General features: G+C 36.2%; 1 protein-coding gene across 9 annotated transcripts in view; it reads left to right on the forward strand.

Moving 5' to 3' along the window:
• The window catches only part of beta-Spec (spectrin beta chain), a 313,031-nt gene that overhangs the window by 252,620 nt on the left and 39,788 nt on the right, over nucleotides 1-20,623 (forward strand). For 4 of the 9 annotated variants that reach the window (XM_069842602.1, XM_069842603.1, XM_069842611.1 and 1 more), the window contains 4 exons: nucleotides 734-849; nucleotides 2,895-2,968; nucleotides 7,389-7,448; nucleotides 18,578-18,697. In XM_069842602.1, coding sequence (XP_069698703.1) covers nucleotides 734-849; nucleotides 2,895-2,968; nucleotides 7,389-7,448; nucleotides 18,578-18,697 — 370 coding nt within the window. The remainder of the gene's footprint in view (nucleotides 1-733; nucleotides 850-2,894; nucleotides 2,969-7,388; nucleotides 7,449-18,577; nucleotides 18,698-20,623) is intronic. The other 5 variants (XM_069842607.1, XM_069842609.1, XM_069842608.1 and 2 more) reach the window with 3 other exon arrangements.

Raw genomic sequence — 20,623 nt, forward strand, 5'->3', positions numbered from 1 at the left:
ATATAAATTTGTTATATATTCTTGGGCCTAAATTACTACTATGATTAAATACTGTAACAGTGTTGCATTTTGGTTCAAACAATCTTAAAGAATTCATACATTTTGTTTCATAACTATGAAAATACAATTCAAAATTATTTCGATTTTTATGTATGAATTTTATTATTAATGCAATATAATAAATTTGTCTTATGTTAAGTACATTAAAGTCTAAAAACAATTTTTGAGATGGAAAATCAATAGGTATATGAAGACATATTTTAATTATTTTCTTCAGTAATAAATAAAGTGGATTAAAATGAGCTACCCCATCCTATAATTCCATACATAATTACCGATTGAAATAAAGCTAAATATATTGTGCGTAATAAACTTATTGACAAGTAATTCCTCAATAAAACAAAATAATATATTATTTTACGTAATTTATTACAAAGGTAATTAATGTGTTGGTTCCATTTTAAATGATTATCGAATTAAAATTTTTAAACAAACAAGTGCACATGGATTTTTCCCATCCTCTACCTGTAGTCCATGTGTAAGCATGTTTCTTTTGGGAAGCACACAGTAGATTTTTTTAAGTACTTATGAGGCTAGAGTTTCTCAAATTAACATAAATGTCATTAAATTTTCTCAACTTTTTCGTGAAAGAACTTTTTTTGTAAGAAATAAATGTTTAATTATACTCTTGTTAACCCTACATTACATCTAAAGTGATTGTTGTTTCTTATAGTTCGAGCTGAAAGAGCTGAAGAGGAGACAAGAAGAAGAGGAACGGAAACGCCAAGAAGAACTGGCTGCTAAACAAACTCCACCACCTAGCTCTCCAGAGGAGCAGCCCAGTGAGCGGTGAGTGTGTATCGGTTCAAATCCATAGTGGTAGTCAAAAGCAGAAATAAGGTATGATTCCTATGAGAAATTAATGCACTGAATCGTGTTCCCACCTCACCAATACTGGGTGAAATACACCCTATAAAGCAAGTGATTAATAGAAATTTATGTAGAAATTGTCCTTCATTATTTTTTAGTTACTGCGATATCATTGAATTTGAAGTTCGTGGGTTCAAACTCAGATGAAGACAATATTGATTGTATAGCATGACTTCCTCCAGGAGGGAAGTAAAGCTGTCAATCCTGTGTCATAGATTTATGGCATGTAAATAAATCCTGCTCTGACAGAAGGCACTCAGCAAGCTCACATTGAATTTTGACACAGAATATCCCTTACAGTTGAAGGTATTACGAGGCGCATCCAGAAAGTAAGTTTCCCGAATTTTTCCCCTTGAAAGTAAACGTAATTAGTCGTGTCAATTGCGCATGCGTAACAGATCTATGACGTATCAATCATATGCCAGCCGGACAGGTCCCACCTGGTGCCAGTAGCGTGGCAGCAGTGGTCCGAAATGGAAGCTCTTATTCCTTCTCCTGCCGTCGCATTGCGCCGATTGAAATTCATCGGCAGCTCTGTCAGGTCTGTGGGCCGAACATCATGAGTAAGCAAATGGTGCGTCACTGGTGTAGGCAGTTTTCCGAAGGTCGTTAAAGTGTCCATGATGAAGATCGCAGTGGGCGACCGTCCCTCATCAATGATGATCGTGTTGAGCTGGTGCGGCAATGCATATGGAGAACTGTTGCTTCACGATTACGGAGCTGAGCAGTCATTTTCCGCAGATATCGCGATCCTTGTTGCATGAGATTGTCACTAAGCACCTGCTGTTCAAAGAAGTGTGTGCCAAGTGGGTGCCGAAAAACCTGACATCCAAACACAAAATGCAACATTTAGGAGCAGCACTGACATTTCTGCAACGTTATCATGATGACTGCGATGAGTTCCTCGACAGGATCGTCACGGGCGATGAGACTTGAATTTCGCACTTCACCCCGGAAACCAAGCAGTAGTCAATGCATTGGCGGCATAGTGGATCTCCGGTCAGGACGAAATTCAAACAGACGCTGTCGGTACAGAAAGTGATGTGCACGGTGTTCTGGGACAGGAAGGGCATTCTGCTCATTGACTTCCTTCCAAGAGGTGAAACAGTGAACGCTGACCGTTACTGTGAAACACTGCGAAAATTGCGACGTGCCATTCAAAACAAGAGGCGTGGAATGCTTACTGCAGGTGTTGTGCTCCTCCATGACAATGCTCGTCCACATACGGCTCGGCGCACAGCAGCTGTTTTGACGGAATTTGGCTGGGAGTTGTTTGATCATCCACCCTACAGTCCTGATCTTGTTCCCAGCGATTTTCACGGTTTTTTTGCACCTCAAGAAATTCCTGTCCTCCGGTGAGCGTTTTGGCAATGACGAAGAGCTGAAGACGTCTGTCACACGCTGGTTCCATTCACAGGCGGCAGAGTTCTACGACAGAGGGATACAAAAGTTGATCCCACGATACAAGTGTCTCAATTCTGATGGTGGCTATGTTGAAAAATAGCTGAAACATTGCTGTACCTGTTGCCAATAAATGTTTTCTTGAAAGTGTGTGTTCTTTTTTTTTTTTTTTTAAATAGGGAAACTTACTTTCTGGATGCGCCTCGTATTAAATAAAGACCTAGCGATAACTTATTGATGTGGCCATTCACTCTTCGATACAGCACCACTTCCTTTTGGAGATCGTTGTTTTGTTATCCATTTTGTTAGGAAAGCAACAGATAAATGAGCTGCGAACATGGCCACAAAATGCAATAGAGAATCAACATAATGTTGCAGAGCTGCAACTCTTAGGTTGCACAGCACAAAAGTAGCATGCTGCACATTACTGGTGGTTTGTGTGTGAAAATCTGCACAGCAAAAGAAAACTATTGATGTGTGACCGTATCTTTAGGATGCTGAATAAGTTTTGAATCTTGTCATCACTACAGCATCCATGACAACTGAAGGCATGGCTGTTGCAGGATCGACGGCGAGATGTCGCCAGAAGCAGAGCAGGTGCAGCTGAATGGCGAGAAGGAGGCAGAGACCCGAGAAGGTAAGTGGGCAGTGCTGATTGTGGCTCATTCCACGCGACGAGACAGTGTGGGTGAGCACAGCTTGTCGCGCATGTTGTATTGGTGACACGCATGCAGTTTGTTTAATCCGACCTCACCCATTGTCGGCTACCAGAACAGTTTTAACTTCCCTTCCTTAAATTTGTTTTGTCCTGTTTATTTTTTTGGGGAGGGGCTGCAGTTGTGGACGGATACAGCCTCGATGTTCCATACCCGCTTACTGTCTCATCGTAATGCAATTTAAAGTGCTGGCACACTTGTTGCAAATAACAATTCACGTTAGCCGCGTTGATGTGCATACACATGAGGAACTCTGAAGCAAAACTCATGCAGTCCACTGCCTATCATGGCTGAGTTCGAAACGGATTCATGCTGTCGGAAGTGTCATACTTAGGGCTACAAACTCTGTTGAGTAGAAGTGAACGGAGTTTTTAGCCTAATGTAGGGCCCTTGTGAGAGTATGAATCTGTTTGACTCATTTACGAGTGAAGGTAGACATAACAGATTTTGTTTTAGAGCTTCTCGTATGTTTTGCTGTAAGAAGATAGTATGAAGGTTTTAAAGTTTTCTTACTAGCAGTTCTTATTTAATGAGTGCATTTGAAGTGTTACACTCAATGCAGTTAAAACAGTAGATGTTTCAGGAAGAACATTACTAGTCTTCATAATGTTTGTTTATAGTACACAGAGTGTTTCACAATTACAGGCACAGACTGTAGGAGTGACTAGAGGACAGTGAAACAAAGTAAAAACCCTAATAAACATAGGTACGGAAACCAGATGTTTTCAAAATCCACGAGGCTTTATTATGTCTCATTAGTACAGGTGCTCTGGGGTAACATAACATCCGATATTCACTAGAGGAAGAGGGCGTTATAGCATGTGGTAAATATGACCACTGTTCATAATAAATAGGAACATCGTAATACTGTGAATAAAATACATAAGTTGGTAAATAAAACTACAGCAATTGCTGAAAAAGTCGGTTTTAATTAATACGTAAATCGTGAAAAAGTCGTTATTTATATATGTAAATCGTGAAATAGTAATATGCGTTACAAGAGCGGTATGTTGAAGTTTTCATGTTCGAGGAAAAGTTTGAAAAAGCGAAACGTAGTTGAGCAAAACAAAGATATCTGTCTTCAACATTGTTGCTTTAAAATGTTTTCTGTGTTTGCTATACTCCAGCAGGCCGTGATATATGTCTGTCTTTTTTTTCCCCCCAGTCTATAAATGCGAACTTAAAACAAACTGTAAGGTTATGTAATGATTTATTTTTCATTTTAATATTTTAACAATAGAGTTGTAGAGTTTACTTATTTTTTGCAAATATTTAAAAACAATAATTAACAGTGCAATTTAGGTGAAATTGCAGTGGTAAGTTTCCAATTTATAATTATTACTATATTGAACGTCTCTAAAAATAATATGTTAAAAGCCTAAAGCAGTAAAATGAATGTCGCGCTTAAGCGGTAAGAAGAGGGAAATTGTTATGTGTGTTAGGTTGGGAATACTGAATGTGGAATTTTAGACTTTCCGTGGATTGGTTCTGTGCGGAAACCAAGCAAATACGCACGATCTCGCACAAAAGTTATTTATATATGTAAATCGTGAAAATGTCGTTATTTATATATGTAAATCGTGAAAAAGGTGGTATTTAAACATGTATATCGTGAAGAAAATGTTTGAATTTAAACATGGAAATCACTTTAAAAAATGGTAGTAAAACACTTATTCCTCTGCATGCTTTCCAAGTATTGTAAGGCCATGTTACACACTAGATGGAGAAAAGTGTCACGTGAATACCAAAAACATTCATTGCAGGCCTCTGGGCTGCTGAATTATCAAAATACATTATTCCTTAATCTTCGTTGCGTACTCTTGCTGAAAATGTAAATATCTTTTTTTCCTATGATGGTGCGTAAAGTTTCATTTTACCCAGTGTGAAAAGTGAGCCTTTAAAACACTAGTGGGTAAAAAAAAAGTAGTAATCTCTTTATGCACTGCCAAAGAAAATACAATTCTTTTAAGAAGATTAACTCCATATGTAGATGAAATTATTGGGGATCATCAGTGTGGTTTTAGGCGTAATAGATCAACTATTGACCAGATATTTTGTATTCGACAGATAATGGAGAAAAAATGGGAGTATAAGGGTACAGTGCATCAGTTATTCATAGATTTCAAAAAGGCATATGACTCAGTTAAGAGAGAAGTTTTATATGATATTCTTATTGAATTTGGTATTCCCAAGAAACTAGTTCGATTAATTAAAATGTGTCTCAGTGAAACTTACAGCAGAGTTCGTATAGGTCAGTTTCTATCAGATGCGTTTCCAATTCACTGTGGGCTAAAGCAAGGAGATGCACTATCACCTTTACTTTTTAACTTTGCTCTAGAGTATGCCATTAGGAAAGTCCAGGATAACAGAGAGGGCTTGGAATTGAACGGGTTACATCAGCTTCTTGTCTATGCGGATGACGTGAATATGTTAGGAGAAAATCCACAAACAATTAGGGAAAACACGGGAATTTTACTGGAAGCAAGTAAAGAGATAGGTTTGGAAGTAAATCCCGAAAAGACAAAGTATATGATTATGTCTCGTGACCAGAATATTGTACGAAATGGAAATATAAAAATTGGAAATTTATCTTTTGAAGAGGTGGAGAAGTTCAAATATCTTGGAGCAACAGTAACAAATATAAATGATATTCGGGAGGAAATTAAACGCAGAATAAATATGGGAAATGCGTGTTATTATTCGGTTGAGAAGCTTTTATCATCCAGTCTGCTGTCAAAAAATCTGAAAGTTAGAATTTATAGAACAGTTATATTACCAGTTGTTCTTTATGGTTGTGAAACTTGGACTCTCACTTTGAGAGAGGAACATAGGTTAAGGGTGTTTGAGAATAAGGTGCTTAGGAAAATATTTGGGGCTAAGAGGGATGAAGTTACAGGAGAATGGAGAAAGTTACACAACACAGAACTGCACGCATTGTATTCTTCACCTGACATAATTAGGAACATTAAATCCAGACGTTTGAGATGGGCAGGGCATGTAGCACGTATGGGCGAATCCAGAAATGCATATAGAGTGTTAGTTGGGAGGCCGGAGGGAAAAAGACCTTTGGGAAGGCCGAGACGTAGATGGGAGGATAATATTAAAATGGATTTGAGGGAGGTGGGGTGTGATGATAGAGACTGGATTAATCTTGCTCAGGATAGGGACCAATGGCGGGCTTATGTGAGGGCGGCAATGAACCTCCGGATTCCTTAAAAGCCAGTAAGTAAGTAAGTAAGTAAAGAAAATACAATATTCAATGTGTAAACTTCATTCAGTAAGAAATGAATGCATTACCTCGATCTTTCAAGACGTAAATATTACACTAACACAAATGAGTAACAAATTTAACATTCATTATTTATTTCAATGTAAATTCGTATAGATTTCTCTGGCCAGAATTGTGAACGGAATTGGTCATGCGGGCAGAGGCAATAGGGCCAAGTGGGCAATGTTCCATTTAAAATAATGCAAAGAATAAAAACTCGAATGTGCTGAATGAATCCATTCCGGTAAGTGGGTTCCTACCTTAAGGATTTTCATTTGCCTAAGCATGTGTGTTGTGGAAGTTTATAATACCGTCGTGCATAAAGGCTGCATCATCTGTAAATAACACATGAGTGACGAACCGTGGATCATTTGTACATTAATAGTGATGGCATCATATTTCGGAAACATTTGGTTTCTGGATCTACTATATTTATCAGGACTTTCTCCCTTGCTTCATTATCCTCTACTGACCTTCGCAATGTGTACTTGTAATTTTGAAACACTTTGTATAGATTAACTGCGGTAAAACTAATATAATTAAAAAAAATAACTTATTGCAAAGAAATTTACAGGCTCAATAATTTTAATTTCTATATGTTACTCAATCACTGGCTTTATACATAATTTGTTTTCGTAAGTGATTGTGACATTTATGATATTTTGAAAATTTCGAGTTTTCTCTAATGTCTTTTAATGCATTTTATAAGTTTGTTTTTCCATTTGATAAATTGAGCTGTGTTTACTAACAGGAAATGCAATAGTGAAGTGTACAACTATTGTTTACTTCACGAAAATTATATATACATATATTCACTTGGTTCTGTGAAAATTTGTGTTGTACGAAGATAAAAAATTAAAATCACAACTTGTGAACTACTTCCCACTGATTGAGTATTTCTGCAAAATTTTTGTTGACTCGTTCTGCCATTGGAAAATCACTGACACTTGATATTACATCTAAGTGAGGTTGTGTTGCACAAAGTGACTAGTAACTGTACTGCATGTCGTGACCACAGTCTGTTTCTCTGTCTCTTCCACCCCACCCCACTTGCTGTGATTGGTCACGTCCAGCCACTCGCAAACCTTCCACCAAGGCAGTGACGCCGTCGGAGCGGCCCGCTGCCCGGGAAGGTGAGTCTGCCTCTCTGTTGTCCATCGGCGCTTGCAAAGACTAGAACAATAGCAGTGATCCTCGCCTGTCTTTCCTTGTGCTTACACTATCTTTTATCTTCTTATATATGTGGACGGAACACGGAGTTATTCAGACATTCAGGACTCTTTGAGATTGTTCAAACTTTCAGAAATGAGGTGTACATAAAGATGAAAACTGAACTTCATTTACAAAAGAATCGTTTATGTAAAAAAACGAGTGATGTAATCCAAATATCATTTTGCTTTTGGTTAATAGTGTAAGTATCTTCCATATTCCCTGGAGTAGTATTTCGGGCTTATGTGAGGGCGGCAATGAACCTCCGGGTTCCTTAAAATAAGTAGTAGTAGTATTTCGTCAGTTACTGATTGCATATTTCTTACCTATTAGAATGACTACGAAGAAAACACTAATTTCTTTCAGAAAACTCCATAATCAGATTGTCAGCTTTTGTATGTGTAGTAAAATCATTTAATTAATACACTAGTGGCAGATTTTGTGTTAGATATGTCCTTTTTGCGTGCATCAATACTTGTAATGTCGAGCGGTGTTGTCACATTTTCATTGTAAAGATTATCCCTAATTACAATTATTTTTATACCGATATCATTTCATTGATTTCTACCATCGCTATCCACAGTGAATAAATTTTAAGCTATAAGGTAACTTTTATTTAAAATTACGGTACTAACCTTTTTTGTCATGAATCATTTCGAGATATGACAATGTCGTTATTTACTCCACATGGAGTTGATATCTGCACATCAGTTAAAAATGTTAACAAATCATTGGTTGACATATACTCAGTGCCTTTTTTCAGCCGGAACTGTCCGGAACGCGTTCCGGTAAACTTTTTGCCATTAAAAATTCCAACGAGATATATTTTATAAGCGAAATTTAAAATTAAAATTGCCGCCACTGCCAAGTCCAAGAGTTTACATTTTCTCATTATTATTATTGGTGAAAAGTAACTCATGCAATCTAGTGCTGCCATCTTCCGTTATTGATCCTGAAACTATAGCTCGAAATCGCAAAATTTCCGTTATGGTTAAAATCGATGAGCTCCGTTTGGAACTTATTGTAATATAAGGTATGTAGGCCTAATATTTTTAAACCTACGTTTTTGTTGTATGATGTGATCGAGTGATAGAGTTCCGGTAAACTTTTTTCCAGAAAAAAAGCACTGCATATACTGTTTTTTGTGCTTGAAGTGGCAACTGAGAAAGCCTGATCAATAAATTTTTACCTATTTGAAGAAAAGCATCGTATTTGACACTTCCTTGGTAGTTAATTGAATTCTGGCACTATAATAATTATGGAGATCGTATGCAATTGTTTTCTTCTTTTAAAATTAACAGTATTTTTTATTGTGTTACATGGATTAGGGTCTGTTGGAATGTATTTATCTGCTATAAACATCTGGAATGATTACAGGTCAGGACCCATATATAGTTGCAAATCTCCTTAGGACATTGGATAATCGAGTCTGGTATTGAATTCGTATTACATTGAGTAGAGATTAATTCACGTCTGCAGTAACAAAGTCATTATTTCATAGTGTAAATTTTGCAAAAAAAGAAATCCCATAACCTTCATGAGAAAAGTTTTGATTTGTTTCATTTCGAAAGACTAACCGAAAACAAACTATTGAAAAGAAGTATTGTGATGTCGAGTGTTACTTTTGCGTGAATGAAGTGATGGTTTTTAATGTTCATGTAAGCCTCATTTTAACAAGGTTTATGGATTTAAAAGATATCCTGACTCTCTAATAACTCGAGCGCTACGTAAGATGTTTGTCTATATTACAACATAGACAGCTTCGTGGCGTGGAAATTAAAATTACATCTTGTGTACAATTTTAGGAGAAATTTCTGATAGTGTAGTCACATCTCCACACATGTAGCAACATATTGAGACAATGAAAGCGTGTGATCCTTATATGTATGTTGTCAGTTTGTGGAAAACACAGTAGGTTTAGAAGTTACATGTTACTGTGGTGGTAACTGGCTTTTGCAGTGGTGTCCCCAAACTGTGTCGTAGTGCAAGCTTGTATCCAGTAGAAGCAGTTCTATCTAACAGGCTTATGTGTGATATCCCTATACACGAGCAACAGCTTCATAATTGAATGTAGAGTTCTGAGAGTTGTGAAGCTGTCTTCATGGTGAGGGATACAACACTAAGTAGTCACGCGATTTAAAGCTTTTAAGACAATTGGGTTGTGGTGTAGCTTTCATGTGTCCAATATTTCGAACTATCTGCATAAAGATGACAATAGCTTGCCTTTTGGAACACCTTACTGTTTTCCGACTTCATTCCATTTCCCATTATAATTACATCATCAGTATGTGTGTTCGCATCTTTGGTGTAATGATTAGCTTGCCTTATCATGAATCAAGAGGTCCTGGACTCGATCTTCAGTTTTATCCAAGAAATTTTTCAAGGGTCTGGGGTGGGGCCTATCTAGCCTCATGATTGGAAAATTGGGAGTAACGGTAGGTGAAGAACTTCAGTTAAAGAAAAGTCAATTAATAACACCTATTGGGGCTGAAGTTACGACAATTCGTCACAGAAGTTTGATCCTGGTTGTCACAAAGAATTGGTCCCATGATATTTATACCATGTTTATTCCGACCCAGTCAAGTTGTCCCAGACAATCCGTATCACATTAGTACTTGATTTAAGCACCTCATGCATTCTGACAGCTATGTACTATATATGTATACAAACAGAACATTCACCTTACTTTTAACACCTCTATTTTGTTTTCCTCTCACCTTCCCTGTGTTTGATATATAAAGACTCTTTTTATATTAGATTCGGTTTCTCTTTTTCAGGGATTGAGATCCTTGAACAATTCGTTACTTGGAAATTTTATAGGGTAGTTTTCACAAATTACTAATTTTGATTAAACCAGAAATGAGCAATCAGTCGTCTCTTAACAACACAAGTACATTATTTTAATATTTTGTAAAAATTAGCAATCGTCTCTTAACAATGGAATTACATTATTTTAAATATTACAAAAAGGACCAGTCATTTCTTCGCAACAGAAGTGCATTATTTTAAATTTTACAAAAAAAAAATCGTAACAGAAGTGCAGTGTTTTAAATTTTACAAAAAAAAAAAAAAAAAAAAAAAAAAAAAAAAAAAAAAAAAAAAAAAAGGGAAAATAATTTTGTAGCAACAAAATAATTAATAATAATAATAATTTCGTAGCAACAGAAGTGCATTGTTTTAAATTTTACAAAAACTAGGAATAATTTCTTAACAAGTGCATCATTTTAAATTTTACAAAAAATGAAGAATCATTTCTTAGCAACAGAAATACATTATTTTACAAAAATGAGAAATCATTTCTTAGTAACAAAAGTGTACTGTTTTATATTTCACAAAATTGACGAATCATTTCTTAGCAAACAGAAGTACATTATTTTACAAAAATGAGGAATGATTTCTTAGCAACTTAAGGGCATTATCTTACATTATAAAAAATGTAGGAATCATTTCTTAGTAACAAAAATGCATTATTTTACATCTTACAAAAATGAGGAATCATTTCTTAGTAACATAAGTGCATTATCTTACATTATAAAAAAAATTAGGGATCATTTCTTAGCAACAAAAATTAATTATTTTACATTTTACAAGAATGAAGCATCATTTGTTAGCAAGGAAGTGCATTATTTGAAATTTTACAAAAAAAAAAAAATGAGGAATCATTTCTTAGCAACAGAAGTGCATTATTTTAAATTTTACAAGAAATGAGGAATCATTTCTTAGCTACAAAAGTGCATTATTTTAAATTTTACAAAAAATGAGGAATCATTTCTTAGCAACAAAATTGCATTATTTTAACATTTTACAATTTAAATTATATTTGTATTACAGAGAACTAATTTGCTGGGATGAATTGGCTGGGATGAAATTGTGATTGAATGTTGCGTGATAAATTTTATTCTGGGATTAAAATTGTCGCGGATATTTGGGACCCCATTGGGGCTTGTAGCATACAGCACCCCAGGTAGTCAGGCAAAACTATTGAGCCAGTTATGGCTGAATGAATGGTGGTAACTTATTCAGCATGTAGGAATTTGCGGGTCTGTGGCAGTGTAACTAGAGAATGCGAAGTTATAGAACATTATTTGCAGTGGTGTTAACAATTTGTAACGAACCCTGGTACTGTCTCAGTTGAGCAACAATCAGCAGTCGACAAGTTAAGTTTAGTGGGGAGAGAAAAGTTACAATGTTGAGAAATATACATTGCAAATAGGAGTCATGTAAGCAACGGGTGGCAGATAATACAGCACGATGGTTACTATAGCAACCTACATGTTTATTCTTAATGCATACTCCCATCACAGCAAAGATGTACCAGATTTTCAGGGTATCTGAAAGGAGGATGTTGACTGTTACTGCTGATGTTTACCTTAACAATATTGTATCAGCGACGTATTCACACACAAAACTTGTCTCCAATACAGCCTACCATTATTTTTTTTTTTTTTGTCGTGACTCTCCTATGCAATGTCAGAATGTAGAATAAAGATGTTTTAAACCTGGCATGTTAGCGTTTTTAATAACACAGGAATGTGAAACGGCTGTTAGGGATGGAGGTCGAAGATGCTTCGCCATTTCACACATTGCACTTAACGCAAGATGTTTGTGTCTCAAGTTTGAAGCAGATTTTTGCTGTGTGTTAAATTCCAATACTGTGTCACCCAGTAGCTATATAAATGTTGTCCCCGTGTTGGCGAGAGATCACTGCTGTATAGTTTGTGCCTTACATTCATGAATTGTGCTGGGTGAGGTAGACAAGTTGGCATGCCTGGTGTTGTGTCTTGAAAGCTTCCTCAGTGTCGTGACTAACTCTCTTTCAGGTGCAGGTCTCATTGGCTTGTGGGTGTACTTGTTTCCTTGCAGGTGCATATGGCTCTGCTAAATGTTGTTTCTGTTGTGGTGGATCAGAGCAGTTTATCAGACTTTTCTGGAACGTACATTATTCATTTTTATGTTGACGTTTGTTTATTAATGAGCAAACATTCTATAGACACTCTAATATTTTTGTTAGTGCTTCTTAAATCGGCGGGGGGAGTGAACAAGTCAAAAAGTAAGAGAGTAAAAAATATTATTTCACGAATTCTATTTCTGAATTCTGAATGACCTAATATACACTATCTACCAAAAAGTAATTGGGCACTGTTTTTGCCCCTTTAAAACCTCGTGGTACCACGTCTTTTTGCTTTAACAGCAGCTACCCGTCAGGCATGCTCTCCACTAGTTTGTGTAGAATATCCACTGGAATGCGTCACAACATGGCACTCAGTTGGACAATGGAAGTTGGCCACATCTCGCAAGACCTCAATCGAAGGTCAGATTCGTCCCAAAGGTGCTCAATGGGATTGAGATCAGGACTCTGTGCAGGCCAGTCCAACAGTGAACATTATTGTCTGCATAGTAACCACCGAAACATGTCCAACTGAGTGCCATGTTGCGACGCATTCCAGTGGATATCCTACACAAACTAGTGGAGAGCATGTCTGATAATGTGGCTGCTGTTACAGCAACAAAAGGTGCTATTACGAGGTTCTAAAGGAGCAAAAACAGTGCCCAATTACTTTTTGGTAGATAGTGTATTTCACTAAGTGTTACCCGTCTCTTTTTTTCTAATGATATACAGTAAAACTTACTTTATACGTTTCAAACTTACGTGTTTTTCGCACTTAAACGTTTTCTTCTGACCTCCCAGCAAAATTCCTATACATCCCATGTTAATTTATTTGGAATATGTATTTTCGTTTATTTTTTCTCATACACTTACACTATCGTATTTTAAAGGTGAGGAGATATGAACCGTCATTTGTATATTTCAAATCAATTTTGCTCTAGCCTAAATTAGATTGGCCGTGAAAATATAGTACATGTTCATTGTTAAGATACGGCCCACTTTGAAATTAGTGAAATTCTAAGCTGCCCATGCTTGCTTTCAACAATCTTGTCCATATTGATGCTATTACTGCTTTAGAAACGGTGAAACATTTTGTAACACACCATGATGTAACTGAACAAATTAAGAGTTATCACAATATGAAGGCATGGTTTATTTCTTAGGAGCAAACACTTCAAAATAACAAACTTTTTTTTTGCAAAATAAACGCATGTTGTTAATGAAGATCACATGATAAGCCCATTGTCGTAAAATTTTCTGAATTGGAGTTTGAAATGTAATATATCAGCCAGCTTTGGCTCTAAGCAGCTGAGATTTTCTACAAATAATCGTAATAATCGTACTATATTCTTCTTATAGATTTTAGCACCCTACTGTACTGTACGTGGACTCAAAGATAACTGAAGTATGAAGTTCTAAATTTCTGCTGTGAAATTTTTAATAAATTGACGTAATTTGTTCTTCCCATATTGTCTTAAAATGCATTTCAGATGTTATTAAATATCATTTCAGGTACCTATATGTTCACTTATGCATTTTTTTCCTTCAGATCCCATAAAAACGTAAAAATGAAGTTTTACTGTATTTATTTTATACTTCCTATTTTATTCCCACATCCTTGAAAGAAATACACAAAAATTTCTAAATTACTTATTATCTTTTGTAGACTCCATGTATTTTGATTTCGCTTTTGGCTGTAAGATAAGAAGTGAGAAAATCCGTAATGTCTGACTCCTTGGATCAGAATTCTTACCTACATGCACAAAAATTGCAGAAGTTCCAGCTGAGTGATAACTGCTCATATCTGGCATGACTTCCTGTTTCTATTCTCCTGTGCACTTAGGTTGGCTGTCCTGACGCTACAACAGCAGCACCAGTGTTGATACTCTGTTTTACTAACACACTTTTCTTTCTAGCTCTAAGATTAGGTTAGGTTAAATAGGCTGGGTAAGGTAAGGTAGTTGCTTGAGATGCAAGGTAAGTAAGTATATTTTCAAATTTCTTTATGAGGTTTTGCTTTGAAACAGAACATTGCAGAATAAATTTATTGGAGGGTGTCAGAGCTCCAGGTAGTGAGAAATATGTCGCCAAACACAGAGAGGTTAACTGATCTTGTCCCTGGACAAAGAATGCCCCAATCTCTAAATTATAGTCATGATAGAAATTAAATAAGTTATGCGCCAAAATAAATTGGACTGAAATTATCACTCATCTGCTGTCCACGTTTCCATAGCAACGAAGTATTTATTTATTGTATACAATAGTTTGACAAATTGTGAATTCAATATTGTGTTGATTTCTGCAATTACGGTTCTCACAACAGAGGAGAAAGTGTTTATTGTCGAGCATTATTTCTGGTCATACGGAGTGGGACATCAGAATTGGTCGAGCTTGCGCCACATTAAAGAGCAGTACCAGGAACGATTTAACAACGCAGTACCAAATAACACAATGATGTTAGCTATTGTCAAGAAGTTCCATTGTAGGGGATCAATTTTATGTTGCCTTGCATTTTATTATGACTTAATCTTGATTTTCAGAGTATGATTGTAATTTCAGTACTCCATATGACCGAAAATAATGCTCGACATTAAACGCTTTCTCCTCTGTTGTGAGAACCCTACTTGCAGAAATCAACACAACACTGAATTGACAATATATCAAACTGTTGTATACAATAAATAAATAAATAAATACTTTGTTGCTAGGGAATCGTGGACAGCAGATGAACGATAATTTCAGTATTGTTTGTTTTGGTGCATAACTGTATAACAGATGAAATACATTCTTCCTTGGTGACCTAATAGTTAATAAACTGGTGTCCAGATCCTAAGTATTGTATGCTCTATCCCAGACAAGGAGAATGGAGTTTTAGGTGGAAAAATGTCTAAATGCAGCTTTTCATGAGATGAGAAAGTAAAGGCGTTGGTTACACTCAGTGGTTATATTGTATGTGAAACATCATTTTCTGCGTGCATGAATATACACAGTGAACTATAAGTAATGTCAACTAATTTCAGAGGGTTATTCTTTGAGATATTTCAAACAATACAATTCTACTCGTTTTTGCTTTCTTTCCGAGATAAAAATTGTTTTATATTGAACATTTCATAGCGTGTTTTGGGAAAGCCATTGATTTAATTCCCAATATGCTCAGTCAATTTAACAGAGCAGTGTATTATGGTAATAAATGATTGGAAGAATTTTAGTCTTGCTCTTTAAATGTGCAGGAATTTGATTCGAACAAATGTAACTTTGCAGTGTTACTTTTTTGTTCTGATCAAATTTCTGCATATTTAAAGAACAAAACTAAAATTCTTTCAATCATTTATTATCATAATACAGTGCTCTCTTAAATTGACTGAGCACATTGTGAATTCAATCAATGATTTTTTGGAAACATGCTACGGAATATTTCGTATAAAACAATTTTTATCTCGAAAAGGAAGCAAAATTGTATTAAACTTTTTTATTTGAAATATCTAAAAGCATAAACCCCTGAAATTAATGACATTACTAATGGTTCACCCTGTATAAATGTATGAATGAGAGCAAAGGGTAGAGAACATAAACTAAAAGCTACAAGAGTTCTGGGACTTATCTTAATACGTAGGTCAGTAGTGTCAGAGTTGTAAGCTCCGAAACCGGTTGTGGTGCTAGAGACGTCCAGTCGGAGCGTGAACTTGCTTATGTCTGTGGAAGCACCGGAGCTCGCAACGAGTTATAGTGGAGCGCACCGCTCCGTTTAGGCTATGTCTGACAACGCTGACATAGGTGGCCTTTAGACTAAGAGCTTACATATCTTATTTCAATTTCTTATTTCATTTAAAACTAAACAAAGAATTTTAATGTTTAAGTCTGACATTATTTTGTTCTCAAATCGTGGTAAAAAATGTCGGCAGTCTCCAGCCTTCTATAGAAAGAGTACCAGTCAGTCTGTATTTACGAGGTGCATAAAATTAAAATGGGAATCAGTTAAACTAAGACCAGTTCAGAAGAGGAAGTAACTACATTGTTATTGCTTAGCAGTATGAAGTAGCCAACCATGAGATAATTCAGGATTATTTTCAAGCATTAAAGTAATGATTTTGAGAGGCGAGGGAATATTTTTACCCTTCATCATATACAGTTTTTATGTAACAAACAAAAGCAGTCAAAATTAAAATTCCCCAACTAATTTCAGAACACTGAACTAGTGTAGTCATTTTCCATATTACTGGAGCTTTAATTACTACCATCTTTGACTATTGCCATTTCTACTAACTCATTTGCTATGTACTGTAATACCATTGAATTAGATTGAAATTATGATTAATTGTCGTTTTTGCCTGTTCATATACTCCGTATTGGTACATTTCTGTTATTGTAAGTAGAATATGGTACAAGGTTAAAAATTACCAGAATTCAGAACAAAAGATAAGTAGTGGGTACAGTGAGACACAAAATATTAAGACATATGTATCCAAGTGAAATTTCAAGTATTTTTAAAATCAAGTGCAATAGAAATAAATATACATTAAAACATGAATTACAATAATACATAAACAGAAATGTTAATAGATAAAGGACGTAATATACAATGCATGTTTGTCAAAAAAAATGCAAATGTCTCACTGTTCCCATTCAGGAGGGTACAGTGAGACACCACAGTGTCTATTAACGGACATTGAAATGATTTACATTTATTTCAAAAGAAAAGAAAGCTTGCTGTCTCTTTATCTTGCCATGTTCTGTAGACTTATTTAGAATCATTTTGATGTCTGACTTCGAAACCATTGAAACATATAGAACATTTGGAAAAGTGGATTTTCCATGACTTTTCAAACTTTTGCTAAAAACTAAAATTTTTGGTGACAACCAAGCTTATAATTATAAGAATTTAATTTAATTCTTTATTATTTTTTAATATTTTTTTTAATGTTGTGAATAATTTTTTATTTAAGAAACCATTAAAATGTAATGTATCAATTATTTTAAGTTATAGTTCCTAAATTGATTACTAGTATGTTGATTTTTAATGTTAGTTACCGGTAAATGTAATATAATTACAGTTTATTTTTGCAAATCATTGGTAAATGGGAACAGTGAGACGTCTCAGTGTACCCCTCAATGGCATGTCTCACTGTTCCCTTTACACATAGTTTGTTTAAAAATGGCGCCATCACTTCAAAATTAAAACAATAAAGACGAAACTTTGCAAATATAACGTCAAATACCATAGTATTACGTAACAAAACATTCATATTTCTTGCAGTGTAGGCTTTCACGGCCGAAGTCTATAGATGTAGATTCATTTTCCGGGCTGAGAGGCCGTGGTCTATTAGTTGGTTTTATACCAGACGTTTCCTCTGCAACTGCGGCAGACATCTTCAGTGGAGTGGTATCCGAGGTCGCAAGACTCTTCTCGGCGTACCTGAGGCAACTGATCAGTTGCCTCAGGTACGCCGAGAAGAGTCTTGCGACCTCGGATACCACTCCACTGAAGATGTCTGCCGCAGTTGCAGAGGAAACGTCTGGTATAAAACCAACTAATAGACCACGGCCTCTCAGCCCGGAAAATGAATCTACATTCATATTTCTATTTAATTTGTATATCCAATATAACCTTCATTAAACACAAGCAAAAATTTTACTTCTAGAGTGAAAAATTACGAATTATTTTTTCATCACTCACCTTTATAACTAGAATCAAATCGAGTATGAAAATACTGTTACTTACTCATGCAACATACAACTCCACTGTTACAAACATTTCAGCATCAAAATTTACCATCTAATAAAAAATGTCTCACTGTTCTCCCTGTTTCACTGTACCCACTTCTCCCCTAATCCATGTCCAGATCTATAGAAGAAAAATAAACCTCTCTGATGTCAGGAATTGAATGTAAGCCTGTTGCATTTGTAGCTAGTAGCATTTCTGCTTAAGCCACAACATATAAGTGGTTTGGCATTGAATAAACGTCATATTTTTAATCTCTTTTCTGTGATAATGCTTTTTATAATGAAATGTAATGCGACACTATACAAATGAAGCTGGCAGATGGCTTTTTTGTTATGTAACATGGAAATGTACGGACTTAGTCAGGCAAATGTTATGTTGAATGGTGGGGAAAGTGCTCTGACGCCCTTATGATGTTGCATGTCGTGTTCCTGCATGATCTGCAGTGCATGCCCCCAGTCACACTCTGTCAGCTGCTGAAGATTCTGCAGGTGCACGCTCCATACAGGCAGCTGAAGAACACCTCACTCCAACCAGTCCGTCGCCTGCATCCTCAGCGTTGTCCAGTAAGTAACTCCGTACGACAGGACCTGTCAGATCTAACATGAGGGCTGGAACAGCAGCATCCATACAGGGGAACTCTCTGCATGGTGTAGTTGTGGCAGGTTGCTAAATGAGTTTGTTGGTAGGTCGTTGCAGGAGTTAAAGAACTCATTTCAGTTAACTGTAACATAATCAACACTCAGCTATGACCCGTGTAAGACAGATCACTCTTTCTCGTTACTACATTAAGCAATGCGTTTGTACGCACATCTGGTTGTTATGTTCTATGTTGGCACTCAAGAGGTGCCGATTATTACGGATTTCCCTCTAGTATTACAGAATTACGGTCAAAGGAAGAATTGAGGACCGTTTTTGCAAAACTTGCTAAATGCAAAATTTGCAAAATTGAGATTTTGATGGATTCGTTAACATAAGACAGGCCTCTACACGATGTTCAAAGCGTCTTAGTAAAATTGGGTTATTTCTCTTCATTGTAGTGTGTCAAAATGTGATCGTTTTTTCAAAACTTGCTTTCTGCTATAAGTGAAAGATACAGCAAAACTTGCTTACTATAGTGTTTTGTCTCTCCTGTAAAATTTAGTTTTTTCAGTTAGCAAGTTTTGCAAACAGTCCTCAATTGTTACGAAAAAACAGTATTATCAACAGTAATCTCACTAGAGGTTTTGATTTATCTAGAGAAAATCAAAACTCAAGTAGAATTTAATTGACTATTACACAATTGGAAGGAAGTATATAAAGATTAGAAGAAATAAAGTACAGTACTCTAATACAATGTCCCGTGCCGTGGTGTCACAGTCTAAGGCATCCTGCCTCGGACTCGCATTACGGAATGCGCGCTGGTTTGAGTCCTTATGGGGGAATAAATTTTCTCATGAAATTTCGGCCAGTGTATGGGGCCAGTGCCCACCCAGCATCGTGTTGCACTTGAGGAGCTACGATAGGTAGCAAAAATCCAGTTCAGCAAACCAGCTATAAGGGCTGGGGGGGATCATCGTGCTAACCACACAATACCTCCATTCTGGTTGGATGATGGTCCACCTCTGCTTCGGCATGTGAACGTGAGGCCAGTAGCCGGCTTGTCGGACTTGGCCCTTCAGGGCTGTAGTGCCACAGATTTACTTTATTCTAATACAATAAAATATTAATTGACTTGCTAAAATTCTATTTCACTACCGTTAGCTTCACCAAAAAGTGATTGTTCTTCCTTAGCTTACTGTATGTCTTCCTGGAGGCTGTAATTCGATTCGCAATATATAGTGACAAGTCTGTCCTGTAACATAATCCAGTGGTCCTCGGCCCTTGATCCAGTGTCTTAAAAGTGCAGTTTTAGTACAGTCGAAATTATCTAATTCGAACGTTTTTAATTAGAAATCATGAATAATTCGAACTTATCACGCAGTCCCTCAAATTCTAATACAATGCAATGTTAAAAAATCGTCTGTAATTCCATTTTCTTTTTAATAATTCGAAGTGAAATCCATCGAAGTTTAGTACCAAAATTATGAAAATCAGCCTGCAATATAGCACCAGCAGTCTCTCTCCGTCTTAAGATCAAGAAGAAGGGCCAGAACATCCCGAGAAACAATTACCTACAATCGCCCAAGCCATGGACCACATTCAGGAGTTAACAATGTTACATTGAAGGGCAACGGAATGTGAGTGAAACAACTTTTCAATCCTTCAGTAAGTGTGATAAGACTTTCTTGTGTTAAATTCTAACGTACCTTGTTTACATGTTTCGATCTATTTATGGGTCATCTTCAGAACTGGTCGTTGTTGGTCTTGGAGCCTTTTGTTTTGTTTCCTGTGAGGGCGCCAAGACCAACAACGACCAGTTCTGAGGATGACCATAAATAGATCGAAACATGTAAACAAGGTACGTTAGAATTTAACACAAAGTCTTATCATACATATTCCGAAGTGATACA

Source organism: Periplaneta americana, chromosome 12, assembly GCF_040183065.1.
Source record: "Periplaneta americana isolate PAMFEO1 chromosome 12, P.americana_PAMFEO1_priV1, whole genome shotgun sequence".
Taxonomy (NCBI): Eukaryota; Metazoa; Arthropoda; class Insecta; order Blattodea; family Blattidae; genus Periplaneta; species Periplaneta americana.